This window comes from Oncorhynchus kisutch, linkage group LG19, assembly GCF_002021735.2.
Source record: "Oncorhynchus kisutch isolate 150728-3 linkage group LG19, Okis_V2, whole genome shotgun sequence".
Lineage (NCBI taxonomy): Eukaryota > Metazoa > Chordata > Actinopteri > Salmoniformes > Salmonidae > Oncorhynchus > Oncorhynchus kisutch.
In genome coordinates, this window is record NC_034192.2 from 40,627,727 (window position 1) to 40,643,867 (window position 16,141).

The 16,141-nt window shown below is 41.8% G+C and overlaps 1 protein-coding gene across 6 annotated transcripts in view; it reads right to left on the minus strand.

Moving 5' to 3' along the window:
- The window catches only part of LOC109864828 (E3 ubiquitin-protein ligase RNF130-like), a 120,801-nt gene that overhangs the window by 49,832 nt on the left and 54,828 nt on the right, over positions 1–16,141 (minus strand). For all 6 annotated transcript variants that reach the window (XM_020452811.2, XM_031798109.1, XM_031798110.1 and 3 more), the window contains one exon: positions 8,336–8,530. In XM_020452811.2, coding sequence (XP_020308400.1) covers positions 8,336–8,530 — 195 coding nt within the window. The remainder of the gene's footprint in view (positions 1–8,335; positions 8,531–16,141) is intronic.

The following is a 16,141-nucleotide window of genomic DNA, read 5'->3' on the forward strand; positions in this document are numbered from 1 at the left end:
GCAGTGAAGTAGGTCAAGATCCTCAGTGTCCAATATCACTAATGACTCAAAAATGGTCCACATACACACTCACAGTCGTGAAGAAGGTGCGAAAGTGCCTCTTCCCCCCTCAGGAGGTTGAAAAGGTTTGGCATGGGCCCTCAAATCCTCAAAAATGTCTACAGCTGTACAATTGAGAGCATCTTGACTGGCTAATTCATTGCTTGGTTTAGTTAAAAGCACCACGCTCGATCGCATGGTGCTACAGAGGGTGGTGCGGACAGCTCCTTACATTACTGGGGCTGAGCTCCCTGCCATCCAGGACCTCTATATCAGGCCCGGAAAATCATTAAAGACTCCAGCCACCCAAGCTATAGACTGTTCTCTGTGCTTCCTGACAACAAACGTTACATTAAGTCTGACACCAACAGGCTCTTGAACAGCTTTTCTCCCCAAGCCATAAGACCACTAAATAGCTAACAGAATGGCTACACAGACAGAGTTGACACTTGTATTTTATTTTGCACTCTCCCTATGCACACTCACAGGGAACTACACACTCATGCAAACTGTCACTCCAACATATGCACTAACACTCAATTCATCATTTGCTTACACAAAAATAATATGCACATACAGAACCAGTGAAAAGTTTATACACACCTACTCATTCAATGGTTTATCTATTGTAGAATAACAGTGAAGACATCAAAACTATACAATCACATATAGAATCATATAGCAACCAAAAAAAGCTTTTGAAGAATCTAAAATATATTTTAGATTCTTCAAAGTAGCCATGACCTTTGCCATGCTGATTGCCAAGAGTGTGTAAAGCTTTCTCTCAACCAGCTTCACCTGGAATGCTTTTCCAACAGTCTAGAAGGAGTTCCCACATAAGTCAAGCAATTGTTCGATGCTTTTCCTTCACTCTGCATTCCAACTCCTCCCAAACCATCTCAAATTTGGTTGAGGTCAGGTGATTGTGGAGGCCAGGTCATCTGATGCAGCACTCCATCACTCTCCTCCTTGGTCAGATAGCCCTTACAGAAATACAGCCTGGGAGGTGTGTTTGGGGTAATTGTCCTGTTTAAAAACAAATTATAGTCCCACTAAGCAAAAACCAGATGGGATGGCGTATCGCTGCAGAATGCTGTGGTAGCCATGTTGGTTAACTTCTTATGGCTGCAGGGGCAGTATTGAGTAGCTTGGATAAAAAGGTGCCCATTGTAAACGGCCAGCTCCTCAGTCTCAGCTGCTAATATATGTATATTATTATTAGTATTGGATAGAAAACACTAACGTTTCCAAAACTGTCAAAATATTGTCTGAGTATAAAATAACTGATATTGCAGGTGAAACCCTGAGGAATACCATACCAGGAAGTGGCTTCTATTTTGAAAACTCCATGTTCCATAGCCTCCCTTTGCTCCATTTAAAGGGATATCAAACAGATTCCTTTTCCTATCGCTTCCTCAAGGTGTCAGTCTTCAGACATAGTTTCAGGCTTTTATTTAGAAAAATGAGCCAGAACGATAACATCGCGTCAAGTGTTCGCATGAGTTGTTCGCATGAGTTTTGCTCGCGCAACAGAGTTTGGGCAGACATTGCCGTTCACTCTCCTACAGAACAAGACCGTTACGGTTGATATATTATCGATTATATATTTTAAAAACAACCTGAGGATTGATAAAAACATTTGACATGTTTCTGTGAATTTGTCTGCGTTGTCGTGTGGATTTCTAAACATAACGCGCCAAACAAACGGAGGTATTTTGGAAATAATCTATGGAACAAAAGGAACTTTTATTCTGTAACTGGGAGTCTCGTGAGTGAAAACATCCAAAGATCAAAAGGTAAACGATTAATTTGATTGCTTTTCTGATTTACATGTCCGAGCTACTTGATGCTAAGTGTACTTAATGTTTTGTCAAGCGATCAATAAACTTACACATACGCTTGGATTGCTTTCGCTGTAAGGCATAATTTCTAAATCTGACATGACAGGTGGATTAACAAAAGGCTAAGCTGTGCTTTCCTATATTGCACTTGTGATTTCATGAATATAAATATTTTTTGTAATGTTGTATGAATGTGGCGCTATGCTATTCAGCGGTTGTTGATGATAATTATCCCGTTAACGGGATTGCAGCCATAACAAGTAAAGTATGCCTCGAATTCTAAATAAATCATAGACCGTGTCACCAGCAAAGAACCCCCACACCATCACACCTACTCCATGTATAAACAGTGGGAACCACACATACTGAGATCATCCGTTCACCTACTCTGCTTCTCACAAAGACACAGCGGATGGGATCAAAAATCTCTAATTTGGACTCATCAGACCAAAAAGGACAGATTTCCACTGGTCTAATGTCCATTGCTCCTGTTTCTTGGCCATAGCAAGTCTCTTATTATTATTTGTGTCCTTTAGTAGTGGTTTCTTTGCAGCAATTCGAGCACGAAGGCCCGATTCACACAGTCTCCTGTGAACAGTTGATGTTGAGATGTGTCTGTTACTCGAACTCTGAAGCATTTATTTGGGCTGCAATTTCTGAGGCTGGTAATGAACTTATCCTCTGCAGCAGAGGTAACTGGGTCTTCATTTCCTATGGCGGTCCTCATTAGAGCCAGTGTCATCATAGTGCTTGATGGTTTTTCAAAGTTCTTGAAATGTTCAGCATTGGCTGACCTTCATGTCTTAAAGTAATGATGGACTGTAGTTTCTCTTTGCTTATTTGAGCTGTTCTTGCCATAATATGGACTTGGTCTTCTACCAAATAGGGCTATCTTCTGTATACCACCCTACCTTGACACAACACAAATGATTGGATCAAACGCACCTGCGTCTCAGACTCCATTACTTCCTTGATTATCTGACGGACACACACACACAGTTAAAGTAGGAAGTTTACAAAAACATAGGTTGGAGTCATTAAAACTAGTTTTTCAACCACAACACAAATTTTTTGTTAACAACCTGTAGTTTTGGCAAGTCGGTTAGGACATCTACTTTGTGACAAGTATTTTTCCAACAACTGTTTACAGACAGATTATTTCACCTATAATTCACTGTATCACAATTCCAGTGGGTCAGAAGTTTACATACACTAAGTTGACTGTGCCTTTTAACAGTTTGGGAAATTCTGTCATGGCTTTAGAAGCGTCTGATAGGCTAATTGACATCATTTGAGTCAATTGGAGGTGTACCTGTGGATGTATTTCAAGGCCTACCTTCAAACTCAGTGCCTCTTTGCTTGACATTATGGGAAAAATCAAAAGAAATCAGCCAAGACCTCAGAAAATAATTGTAGACCTTCTCATATCTGGTTCATCCTTGGGAGCAACTTCCAAACGCCTGAAGGTGTCACTACTGGACACCCTGGTTTGAATCCAGCAAAATACCTTGTGAAGATGCTGGAGGAAACGGGTACAAAAGTATCTATATCCGCAGTAAAAACGAGTTCGATATCGACATAACCTGAAAGGCCGCTCAGCAAGGAAGAAGCCACTGCTCCAAAACTGCCATAAAAAAAGCCAGACTACGGTTTGCAACTGCACATGGGGGCAAAGATCTTACTTTTTGGAGAAATGTCCTCTGGTCTGATGAAACAAAAAGGCTTGCAAGCTGGAGAACACCATCCTAGCCGTGAAGCACGGGGGTGGCAGCATCATGTTGTGCTGGTGCTTTGCTGCAGGAGGAACTGGTGCACTTCACGAAATAGATGGCAACATGAGGGAGGAAAAGTATTTGAATATATTGAACGAACATCTCAAGACATCAGTCAGGAAGTTAAAGCTTGGTCGCAAATGGGACTTCCAAATGGACAATGACCCCAAGCATGCTTCCAAAGTTTTGACAAAATTGCTTAAGGACAACAAAGTCAAGGTATTAGAGTGGCTGGCCATCACAAAGCCTTGACATCAATCCTATAGAAAATGTGTGGGCAGAACTGAAAAAAAAACATGTGCGAGCAAGGAGGCCTACAAACCTGCCTCAGTTACACCAGCTCTGTCAGGAGGAATGGGCCAAAATTCACCCAACTTATTGTCTTGTGGAAGGCTACCTGAAAGACAATGCTAATAAATACTAATTGAGTGTATGTAAACTTCTGACCCACTGGGAATGTGATGAAAGAAATAAAAGCTGAAAGAAAATCACTCTTAATATTATTCTGACATTTCACATTCTTAAAATGAAGTGGTGATCCTAACTGACCTAAGACAGATTTTTACTAGGATTAAATGTCAGGAATTGTGAACAACTGAGTGTAAATGTATTTGGCTAAGGTGTATGTAAACTTCCGACTTCAACTGTATTTCACTCCCTTCGGTTCCTTCCCCAGGTGTCATTGTTTCTGTTCCAGTTTCATGTCTGTGCGTTGTTCGGGTTTCTTGTTTTGTATTATGTTTTCATTTATTTATTAAATTATTCACTCCCTGAACTTGCTTTCCGACTCCCAGCGCACTCACACGTTACAAATATAAAAATTTGTTGAACACTTTTTGGTTACTACATGATTCCATGTGTGTTATTTCATAGTTTTGATGTCTTCACTACTATTCTACAATGTAGAACATAATAAAAACTAAAACCTTGGAATGATTAAGTGTGTCCAAACTTTTGACTGGTGCTCTACATTTATACTGACGTTACACATACAATCATATGCGCTGCTGCTACTCTGTTCATCACATATCCTTATGCCTAGTCACCTTTCCCTAAACATATCTACTTCTGTTACTCCAGTATCCCTGCACATTGTAAATATGGTACTGAGACTGACTGACCCTGGATATAGCTTACCTACTTCTTATTTCTTGTGTGTTTTTGTTCTACCTTATGTTTCTTTTTTGTATTACATAGTTATATAGTTATTGATTACTGCACTGTTGGGTTTAGAGCTTGCAAGAAAGGCACGTTAATGTACTTGTGCACCCCCCCGTCCTTCTTCCACTCACTTCTCTCTCCACCCTCCCTCTCCAGCTCTAAACAGTTATCTGTAAATCTCCACAGCTAAGTCTACAGACAGGCATTCACCACCGAGGAAAACAGAGAGAGAGAGCCGTGCAGGCACGTGCCCATTCACCACAGAAGAAAACAGAGAGAGCCAGGCACGCACGTGGCTAGGCATGTTTTCATGCCTCCCTCTCTGGCCTTGTTTTATAGGTGGCCCCTAAGGGCTGAACCTAGACCTGCTGTGATGGCTTGCTTCCAGATATTAATCCAAGGTCTGGATATTGTTTTTACCCCTAATGGTTAAGGGTATTACTTGGGTAGGGTAAGCTGTTCCTAGACCTATGACATTACAGTCAGCACAGTAACAGGGCTCCCGAGTGGTGCAGCGGTCTAAGGCACTGCATCTCAGTGCTAGAGGCGTCACTACAGACACCCTGGTTCGAATCCAGGCTGTATCACAACCGTCCGTGATTGGGAGTCCCATAGGGCGGCGCACAATTGGCCCAACATCGTCCGGGTTTGGCAGTCATTGTAAATAAGAATTTGTTCTTCACTGACTTGCCTAGTTCCATGGGACGGTTGAGCTAACGTAGGCTAATGCAATTAGCATGAGGTTGTAATTAACAAGAACATTTCCCAGGACATAGACATATCTGATATTGGCAGAAAGCTTAAATTCTTGTTAAATCTAACTGCACTATAAAATCTACAGTAGCTACTACAGTGAAATAATACCATGCTATTGTTTGAGGAGAGTGCACAATTTTGAAGATGAAAAGTTATTAATAAACAAATTAGGCACATTTGGGCTGTCTTGATACAACATTTTGAACAGAAATGCAATGGTTCATTGCGTCAGTCTAAAAATGCGCACATACACTGATGCCATTTAGTGGCCAAAATCCAATTTGCACCTGGGCTGGAATAATACATTATTGCCTTTCTCTTGCATTTCAAAGATGGTTGTGTTGTGTTATATTATCCTATATTCCTTTCACATTTCCATAAAAACAATGTTTCCTTTCAAATGGTACCAATAATATGCATATCCTTGCTTCAGGGCCTGAGCTACAGGCAGTTAGATTTGGGTATTTCATTTTAGGCGCAAATTGAAAAAAGTTACGGAACCTTAATAGGTTGTCAGTGTGCCTTCTTGTGCAAGGCTGATGTCTATCTCTGACGCATATCTCCACGTATCATCTCTGGTATGGCCTTATCCCTCTTGCACTGTATCAGTGCTGCTGCTGCACTAAAACAGACACAAATATGTGCACAACACGCATACACACGCCACAGCTGTGATTCTTCTACCTTCAAAGTCAAATCCATATACAGCATATCCCATATTCCATGACATTAATAAATAAATTCCCACCCGTGATAAATTATGTGCTTTTCAGGCAAACAACAATCGATACTGTATAGTATGCGCTCGGGGGAACTATCAGCATTCCACCGTTCGTTCATGGTAGAAAATGACCTTATAAATGAGTCATGGGACTCCTACTATATTTATAAACAGCCCATCGATCCCACCCAGATAGTGCTGTCACACCTTCTGACTCTTCTCTACCCCTCCCACTTCCTCCCTCCCTTTCCCTTGCTTCTCCTACCGCTGCGAGACTCAACCAGTCTGCATGGCTTACCTGGTCTATGGATGCTATACAATATCTCACTTTATTTTCTTTCATCCCCTCTCTCGCTTCTTCTCAGTATTTTTTTTCCCTCGCTCCTCCCGTTTCCTGTCTTCTAACCACCACTGTCTGCCTGGGATCCCGAGTGGTGCAGCGGTCTAAGGCACTGCATCTCAGAGCAAGAGGTGTCACTACAGTCCCTGGTTCGAATCCAGGCTGTATCATATCCGGCTTTGATTGGGAGTCCCATAGGGCGGCGCACAATTGGCCCAGTGTCGTCCGGGTTTGGGTGGGGTAGGCCGTCATTGTAAATAAGAATTTGTTCCTAACCGACTTGGCTAGTTAAATAAAGGTTATACATTCCCAACGATCGGATACTCAGTGCTATAGTGATTCTACACCAGCTCCCGCCCCCTCTCTCATTCTCTCTTCACCTCCTCACTAGAATCTTTCTTTATTGTCTCATTCATGCAGGCTTTTCAACGCTAGCGTGAATTAGCTCAGGGTATCCCCTGGGGTGGGGTGACGCTAAGGTGACGTGCAAAACAGCTCTAGGCTAGCCGTCAGCTACTGTCAATCACTCACTCATACAGGAGACTCATTCAAGTATCTGGTTATATTGTTGTTTTTAGACAAGCTTCATGGAAAAAGTTGTGATCAAAGGTCAGAAAGTCTGACTTTACTCATACAACTTTACATTGTGGCCAAAATAAGCTGAGACAGACAGTGACGGTAGCAATGACAGAGAGTGAGTAGGAAGAAACACATGTGAAGAGAAGGAGAGAAAGAGACAGCTGTGACGAAATATGTTTGTGTGCCCGTGTTGGCCCACGTGTGTGTGTGTGTGTATATATCTGTGAGTGTTGCAGTGTGACAGTACACCGGCCATACCCAAGCCTGCTGGCTGTGTTGGTGTTTGGCTGTGATTGTGGCTGAGGTCCAGCACGCAGGAGTCAGTCTCCATGTCCTTCAGTCAGGACAGCCACACTGTCTGTCCCCTCTACTGTCCCCTGCAGCCACAAACAACAAACTGCCAGCAAACACACTGCACTATGACTGCTATATGCCCCACCCCCCACCCCCCCTATCAAATGACCCTTAGCAGGCAATATAATGCCATACACCCACCAACACAGCAGATTAGCTGGCTATAACACCATATAACAAGAGCTACATGCTAGCTTCACCACCAACACAGCAGGCTAGCTCCCAAGAACACCATATAACAAGAGCTAAATGCTAACTTCACCAACACAGCAGGCTAGCTGGCTATAAGCACCATATAAAAAGAGCTAAATGCTAACTTCACCACCAATACAGCAGGCTAGCTGGCTATAAGACCATATAACAAGAGCCATACAAACAAGCCAGATGAATAGGATGTATAAACAATGAACCCATATAAATAGGCCAAGCCATACATACCCATAAGAATATGACTACCTGTTCATGCATAAGCCATCTGGATAATAACCCATATGAATACATCTAGACATTGTCCTCCATGGATTTGTTTTATATGAGTCAAATCAAAACCCATATACAAGCCATACATAGTCCTTAAGCCATATAACAATTCCAAGCCATACACTTAATACATTTTAATTTGATGTTTTGTTGTCACACACACTGGATAGGTGCAGTGAAATGTGTTGTTTTACATGGTCAGCCATAATAGTATGGTGCCGCTGGGGCAAATTAACAGTTAAGTGCCTTAGCCATATAAACAACCCATTTGAATGACACTATGTGATCTCACCTTCGTGGCCCATCTTGACGGTGTCCTCCTTGGAGTTGTTGTTGTAGATGAGCACGGCGGAGGCGTTGAAGGCCGAGGCCTTGAGGATCTTCTCCTTGAAGGTGCAGTTGCCGCGCTGCAGCAGGGCCACCCAGTGCCCCGTCCGGGGAGGCACCACGAAGCGAGTGTGGGGGTCGCAGCCCTGGCGGTCCACCACTGGAGAGGGGGGAGGGGTGAAGGGTTAGGAACCATAAAAGGCTGTATAAAATGGTGAGTGGTGTCCGTGTATTTGAAGGGATGTTGATAAACTACTTATAACTCTAAAAACTAAAGTTTTTTTTTGCCCTTTAACAAATCCACAATCAGGAAATCCAGTGGCTTATAATGGGTCACTACAGCAAAACAAATCACAACATCAAAGCTAAGTACTGCATGGAGTGACTGCCGAGAAGACAAAAGAAAAAAGGTTTACACATTAAGCAGAAAGCATGAGCCGTTTACAAAATGGGCAATTCTTCAGTAGTTACCGGTCACTCAGGTCAATGTTGTGTAGGGTTGCACATTTTGGGGAATATTCAGGAGGTGGAAACTTTCCGTGGGAATTAACGGAAATATGCAAATTAATATTAATACCATTTAAAATGTAGATTTTGTTTGCATTGGATATATTTACCATATTACAGTGGGGCAAAAAAGTATTTAGTCAGCCACCAATTGTGCAAGTTCTCCCACTAAAAAGATGAGGCCTGTAATTTTCATCATAGGTACACTTCAACTATGACAGACAAAATGAGGAAAAAAAATCCAGAAAATCACATTGTAGGATTTTTTATGAATTGATTAGCAAATTATGGTGGAAAATAAAATAATCCTTCCTATAGAAATGTTTAAAAAACTATTTAATTACGAATTTAACTTTAAATGAGTTGACTCTTCACATGGGATGATTTCACTGAACAACAAAACAAAGGGAATATTGAATGATCCAGCGAATCTCCCCAAAACGTTTTCAGCATACATCTGTAAAATGATAGTTTAGAAACTAATGCTTTGGTTGTCTTCCTCTCATGCTTCCATGTCTTCTCCCTGGACCTACTCAATATCCACCTCTTGAACAGACTCTGAGCCCTCATTTTCACTGTCACGTTCCAACCTCGTTGAGAATGGCTCGTTGTCAGGTTCAAAAAGCCTCAAGTTTGCCAGGATGGCCACCAATTTTTCAACCCTTGTATTGGTTAACCTGTTGCATGCTTTGGTGTGTATGTGTGTGTGTGTGTTCCCAAACAAGGACTAGTTGCGCTATGAGGGGGCTGATGTTGGTGGGATTTGGATGCTTAGAAGTGTACTTCGCCAGACTGCCAAGAACCTTGCCCTCATTCAAGCCAAGTTGACGAGACACGTTAGTGATAACACCATAAGCCTTGTTGATCTCTGCACCATTGAGTAAACTAAAGGAGGGGCCTCCCAGGTGGCGCAGTGGTTAAGGGCTGTGCCATCAGAGACCCTGGGTTCGCGCCCAGGCTCTGTTGTAACCGGCCGCGACCGGGAGGTCCGTTGGGCGACGCACAATTGGCCTAGCGTCGTCCGGGTTAGGGAGGGCTTGGTCGGTAGGGATGTCCTTGTCTCATCGCACACCAGCGACTCCTGTGGCGGGCCGGGCACAGTGCGCGCTAACCAAGTTTGCCAGGTGCACGGTGTTTCCTCCGACACATTGGTGCAGCTGGCTTCCGGGTTGGATGCGCGCTGTGTTAAGAAGCAGTGCGGCTAGGTTGGGTTGTGTATCGGATGACTTTCAACCTTCGTCTCGCCCGAGCCCGTACGGAGTTGTAGCGATGAGACAAGATAGTAGCTACTACAACAATTGGACACTACGAAATTGGGGGAGAAAAAGGGGTTAAAAATAAATAAATAAAAGTAACAGTAAGCTGTTGCTATCGATAAGGCGTCGGATTCATCATTTTCACCTCGAATAGAAGTATAGGGACTTTCATCAGAGGTTTCTTGTTGTGAGCATTGAGGGAACTTTATACACTTGGCCAGATGATTCTGCATCTTTGTTGCATTCTTCACATATGATTTGGCACAGCATTTCCAAATGTACACAGCTTTTCCTTCTACATTAGCAGCAGGGAAATGTATCCACACATCAGATAGTGCCCGTTGTAACGGCTTTCTTCCGTTGAAGGAGAGTCGGACCAAAATGCAGCGTGGCTATTGCAATCCATGTTTATTAAATAAATAAATAAACTTTACGAACTTTACAAAAACAATAAAATGTAATGTGAAAACCAAAACAGCCCTATCTGGTGCAAACACAAAGACAGGAACAATCACCCACGAAAACACTCACAGAATATGGCTGCCTAAATATGGTTCCCAATCAGAGACAACGATAATCACCTGACTCTGATTGAGAACCGCCTCAGGCAGCCATAGACTACGTAGACACCCCACAAAACCCCTAAGACAAAAACACACCACAATAACCCATGTCACACCCTGGCCTGACCAAATAATTAAAGAAAACACAAAATACTAAGACCAAGGCATGACACCCGTGGCATTTTCCTGTAAAGATTATATATTTATTTTGTAAAAAAACAAAACAAATACAATTCCATGTACAGATAAATAGTTAAGCAGTTAGATTAAACAACTCCTTTGTAAGATGAATGTTTTAAAATGAAACGTGTGGTAACAGGTGAATTAACACTCAGTTTTGTATTTATTATGGATCCCAATTAGCTGCAGCCAAAGCAGCAGCTACTCTTCCTGGGGTCCAGCAAAATTAAGGCAGTTTATTCAATTTTAAAAATATTACAACACATTCACAGATTTCATAATATAGTGTGTGCCCTCAGGCCCCTACTCCACCATTTCCACATATCTACAGTACTAAATCCATGTGTATGTATAGTGCGTATGTTATCGTGTGTGTATGCGTGTGTCTGTGCCAATGCTTGTGTTGCTTCACAGTCCCCACTGTTCCACAAGGTGCGTTTTTAATACTGCTTGTATCAGTTACTTGATCTGGAATAGAGTTCCATGTAGTCATGGCTCTATTCTAGACTTGGGGACTGTGAAGAGACCTCGTGGCATGTCTTGTGGGGTATGCATGGGTGTCCGAGCTGTGTGCCAGTAGTTTAGTCAAACAGGTCGGTGCATTCAACATGTATTCAACCTCTCATAAATAAAAATAGTGATGAAGTGAATCTCACCTTCAGGAGCGATTGACATGCATATTATTAATATTAGCTCTCTGTGTGCATCCAAGGCCCAGCCATGATGTCCTGTTCTGAGCCAATTGCAATTTTCCTAAGTCCTTTTTTGTAGCACCTGACCACACGACTGAACAGTAGTCCAGGTGCGACAAAACTAGGGCCTGTAGGACCTGCCTTGTTGATAGTGTTGTTAAGGCAGAGCATCGCTTCATTATAAAACAGACTTCTCCCCATCTTAGCTACTACTGCATCAATATGTTTTGACCATGACAGTTTACAATCCAGGGCTAACTTAGTCATGGCCAAAAGTTGAGAATTACACAAATATTAATTTTCACAAAGACTGCGGCCTCAGTTTGTATGACTTGAATATACTCCAGAATGTTATGAAGAGTGATCAGATGAATAGCAATTAATTGCAAAGTCCCTCTTTGCCATGCAAATTAAATGAATCACCCAAAAAATATATTTCCACTGCATTTCAGCCCTGCCACAAAAGGACCAGCTGACATCATGTCAGTGATTCTCTCGTTAACACAGGTGTGAGTTTTGACGAGGACAAGGCTGGAGATCATTCTGTCATGCTGATTGAGTTTGGATAACAGACTCAAAAAGGAGGATGGTGCTAGGAATCATTGCTATTCCTTTGTCAATCATGGTTACCTGCAAGGAAACACGTGCTGTCATCATTGGTTTGCACAAAAAGGGCTTCACAGACAAGGATATTGCTGCCAGTAAGAATGCACCTAAATCAACCATTTATCGGATCATCAAGAACTTCAAGGAGAGTGGTTCAATTGTTGTAAAGGCGGCTTCAGGGCACCCAAGAAAGTCCAGCAAGAGCCAGGACCGTCTCCTAAAGTTGATTCAGCTGCGGGATCGGGGCACCACCAGTACAGAGCTTGCTCAGGAATGGTAGTAGGCAGGTTGTGAGTGCATCTGCATGCACAGTGAGGTGAAGACTTTGAGGATGGCCTGGTGTCAAGGAGGGCAGCAAAGAAGCCACTTCTCTCCAGGAAAAACATCAGGGTCAGACTGATATTCTGCAAAAGGTAGAGGGATTGGACTGCTAAGGACTGGGGTAAAGTCATTTTTCTCTGATGAATCCCCTTTGATTGTTTTGGGCATCCAGAAAAAAGCTTGTCCGGAGAAGACAAGGTGAGCGCTACCATCAGTCCTGTGTCATGCCAACAGTAAAGCATCCTGTGACCATTCATGTGTGGGGTTGCTTCTCAGCCAAGGGAGTGGGCTTACTCACTATTTTTCCTAAGATCACAGCCATGAATAAAGAATGGGACAAACACATCCTCCGAGAGCAACTTCTTCCAACCATCCAGGAACAGTTTGGTGATGAACAATGCCTTTTCCAGCACGATGGAGCACCTTGTCATAAGGCAAAAGTGATAAACTAAGTGGCTCAGGAGAAAAAAAAAATATAGATCGATATTTTGCGTCCATGGACAGGAAACTCCCCAGACCTTAATCCCATTGAGACTTTGTGGTCAATCCTCAAGAGGCGGGTGGACAAACCCACAAATTCTGACACACTCCAAGCATTGATAATGCAAGAATGGGCTGCCATCAGTCAGGATGTGGCCCAGAAGTTAATTGACAGCATGCCAGGGCGGTTTTCAGAGGTCTTGAAAAAGAAGGGTCAACACTGCAAATCTTGACTCTTTGCATCAACTTCATGTAATTGTCAATAAAAGCCTTTGACACTTATGAAATGCTTGTAATTATACTTCAGTATTCCATAGTAACATCTGACAAAAATATCTAAAGACAATGAAGCAGCAAACTTTGTGGAAATTAATGTGTCATTCTCAAAACTTTTTGGCCACGACTGTATTCATTGACACCCACTCTGAAACTAACTGCAACTCTTTGTTGAGTGTTGCAGTCATTTCAGTCGCTGTAGTAGCTGTCATGTATAGTGTTGAGTCATCTGCATACATAGACACTCTGGCTTCACTCAAAGTCAGTGGCATGTTGTTAGTAAAAATTGAAAAAAGCAAGGGGCCTAAACAGCTACCCTGGGGAATTCCTGATTCTAACTGGACTATATTTCAGGCTTCCATTAAAGAACACCCTCTGTGTTCTGTTAGACAAGTAACTCTTTATCCACATTATAGCAGGGGGTGTAAAGCCATAACACATTTGTTTTTCCAGCAGCAGACTATGATTGATAATGTCAAAAGCTGCACTGAAGTCTAACAAGACAGCCCCCCCCCCCAATCATTTTATCATCAATTTCTCTCAGCCAACAATCAGTCATTTATGTAAGTGCTGTGCTTGTTGAGTGTCCTTCCCTATAAACATGCTGAAATTCTGTTGTCAATTTGTTTACTGTGAAATAGCATTGTATCTAGCCAAACACAATATTTTCCAGACTTTACTGAGGGTTGGTAACAGGCTGATTGCTCTGCTATTTGAGCAGTAAAGGGGGCTTTACCATTCTTGGGTAGCGGAATGACTTTAGCTTCTCTCCAGGCCTGAGGACACACACTCTCCAGTAGGCTTAAATTGAAGATGTGGCAAATAGGAGTGGCATTATCGTCTGCTATTATCCATCCAGATTGTCTATCAACAATGACAAGCCACTGGGGTCTGACAATCATTTTTTCACCTCTTCCACACTGACTAACTTCTTTGTGACAGAGGGCAGTATTTTCACGTCCGGATGAAAAGCGTGTCCAAAGTAAAGGGCCTGCAACTCAGACCCAGAAGCTAAGATATGCATATTATTAGTATTGGATAGAAAACACTCTGAAGTTTCTAAAACTGTTTGAATTATGTCTGAGTATAACAGAAACCCAGAGGAAAAACCTTTCAGATTTTTTTTTTTTAGGTCACTCTTTTCAATGGGTTTTCATTGGGAATACAGAATTCTAAATCGGCTTTCTTGCAGTTCCTATCGCTTCCACTGGATGTCAACATTCTTTAGAAATTGGTTGAGGTTTTTCCTGAGAAATGAAGAAGTAACACTGTTCAGAATGAGGCTCGAGGGAAGAGTACTATTTGTTAGAGGCGCGTGACCTGAAATCACGCTCCACTTTGTTATCCTCCGGTATTGAACACAGTATATCCCGTCTTCAATTGTATCGATTATTTACATTAAAAAATTAACAAAAGTTGTATTACAAAAGTAGTTTGAAATGTTTGGACAATGCTTACAGGTAACTTTTGGGATATTTTGTAGTCACATTACGCAAGTTGGAACCGGTGTTTTTCTGGATCAAACGTATATCGATGGAATTAATCGAACAAAAGGACCATTTGTGATGTTTATGGGACATATTGGAGTGCCAACAGAAGAAGCTCGTCAAAGGTAAGGCATGAATTCTATTTTTATTTCTGTGTTTTGTGTCGTGCCTGCAGGGTTGAAATATGCTTCTCTCTTTGTTTTACTGGGGTGCTATCCTCAGATAATAGCATTGTTTGCATTTTTTAAATCTGAGACATTGGCTGGATTCACAACAAGTGTAGCATTAATTTTGTATATTGAATGTGTGATTTCATCAAAGTTAAATTTTTATAGTAATTATTATTTGAATTTGGCGCTCTGCATTTTCACTGGATGTTGGCCAGGTGGGACGCTACCGTCCCACATATCCCAGAGAGGTTTTAAGGAATTCAAAATTACAATTCTTGTCTTTCATAATTTCATCCGATATACTTGGATGTGTAGTGACAGCGTTTGTTGCTGACATGTCATCCCTAAGTTTAATTACTTTTTCATTAGCAAGATAAGCAAAAAAGTTCTCCATTTCAGTGGGCTTTGTGATGAATGAGCCATCTGATTCAATACCCCAAAATGTAATTTAAGGTGACCCAAGGCTCAAGCAAGCTAAAACCCACATGGTAGCATAAACTAACTAGCAGAAATTGTTAACAAGTTAGAAATGATTTAAATACACTTTGCTGTAAGCTACTATTTACTAGTTAACAAAAAAATCATGTCAAAAAATATTCACCTAATCAAAACTTTCCAGAAAACATGTAGTCCTTGGCTCAGACAGTGTAGTAGTGTGGACTCACTAGCATCTCATTAGTGTTCGAGATCTTGAGAATCAGCTGTACATGTGATGGAAGAATGCACTGTGCATGCAGAGGGTTGCAATTCCATTGAATTGGGGATAGTTTAACCAAAATATGCCACAAGACCTAGAATTGCCTTGAGTGTATCCCACAAAAAAAGGTTCACTGTTATTCTAACTTTGATGAATTTAAGCAAAATTCCAAATTCCAAGGCTTAACTTCCCATGGAAAATGTCAGGAAAAAAATCCTGAAATTTACTGGAAAGTTCCCGACCCTTTGCGTCGCTAATGTTGTGTACAAGCCATGCCCTGCTAAACCAGTGGACTGCAAAGCTTTTCATTACGGCAGGAAACCCATAACAAAATATCTAAAATGTCACCCTTTTCCTTATATAATTCACTACTTTTGACAGAGCCTTCAGAAAGTATTCACACCCCTTGACTTTTTCCACATTTGTGTTACAGCCTGAATTTAAAAATGATTAAATTGAGATTTGTCACTGGCCTACACAAAATACCACATCATGTCAATGTGGAATTGTGTTTTATTTGTATTTTTACAAATGAA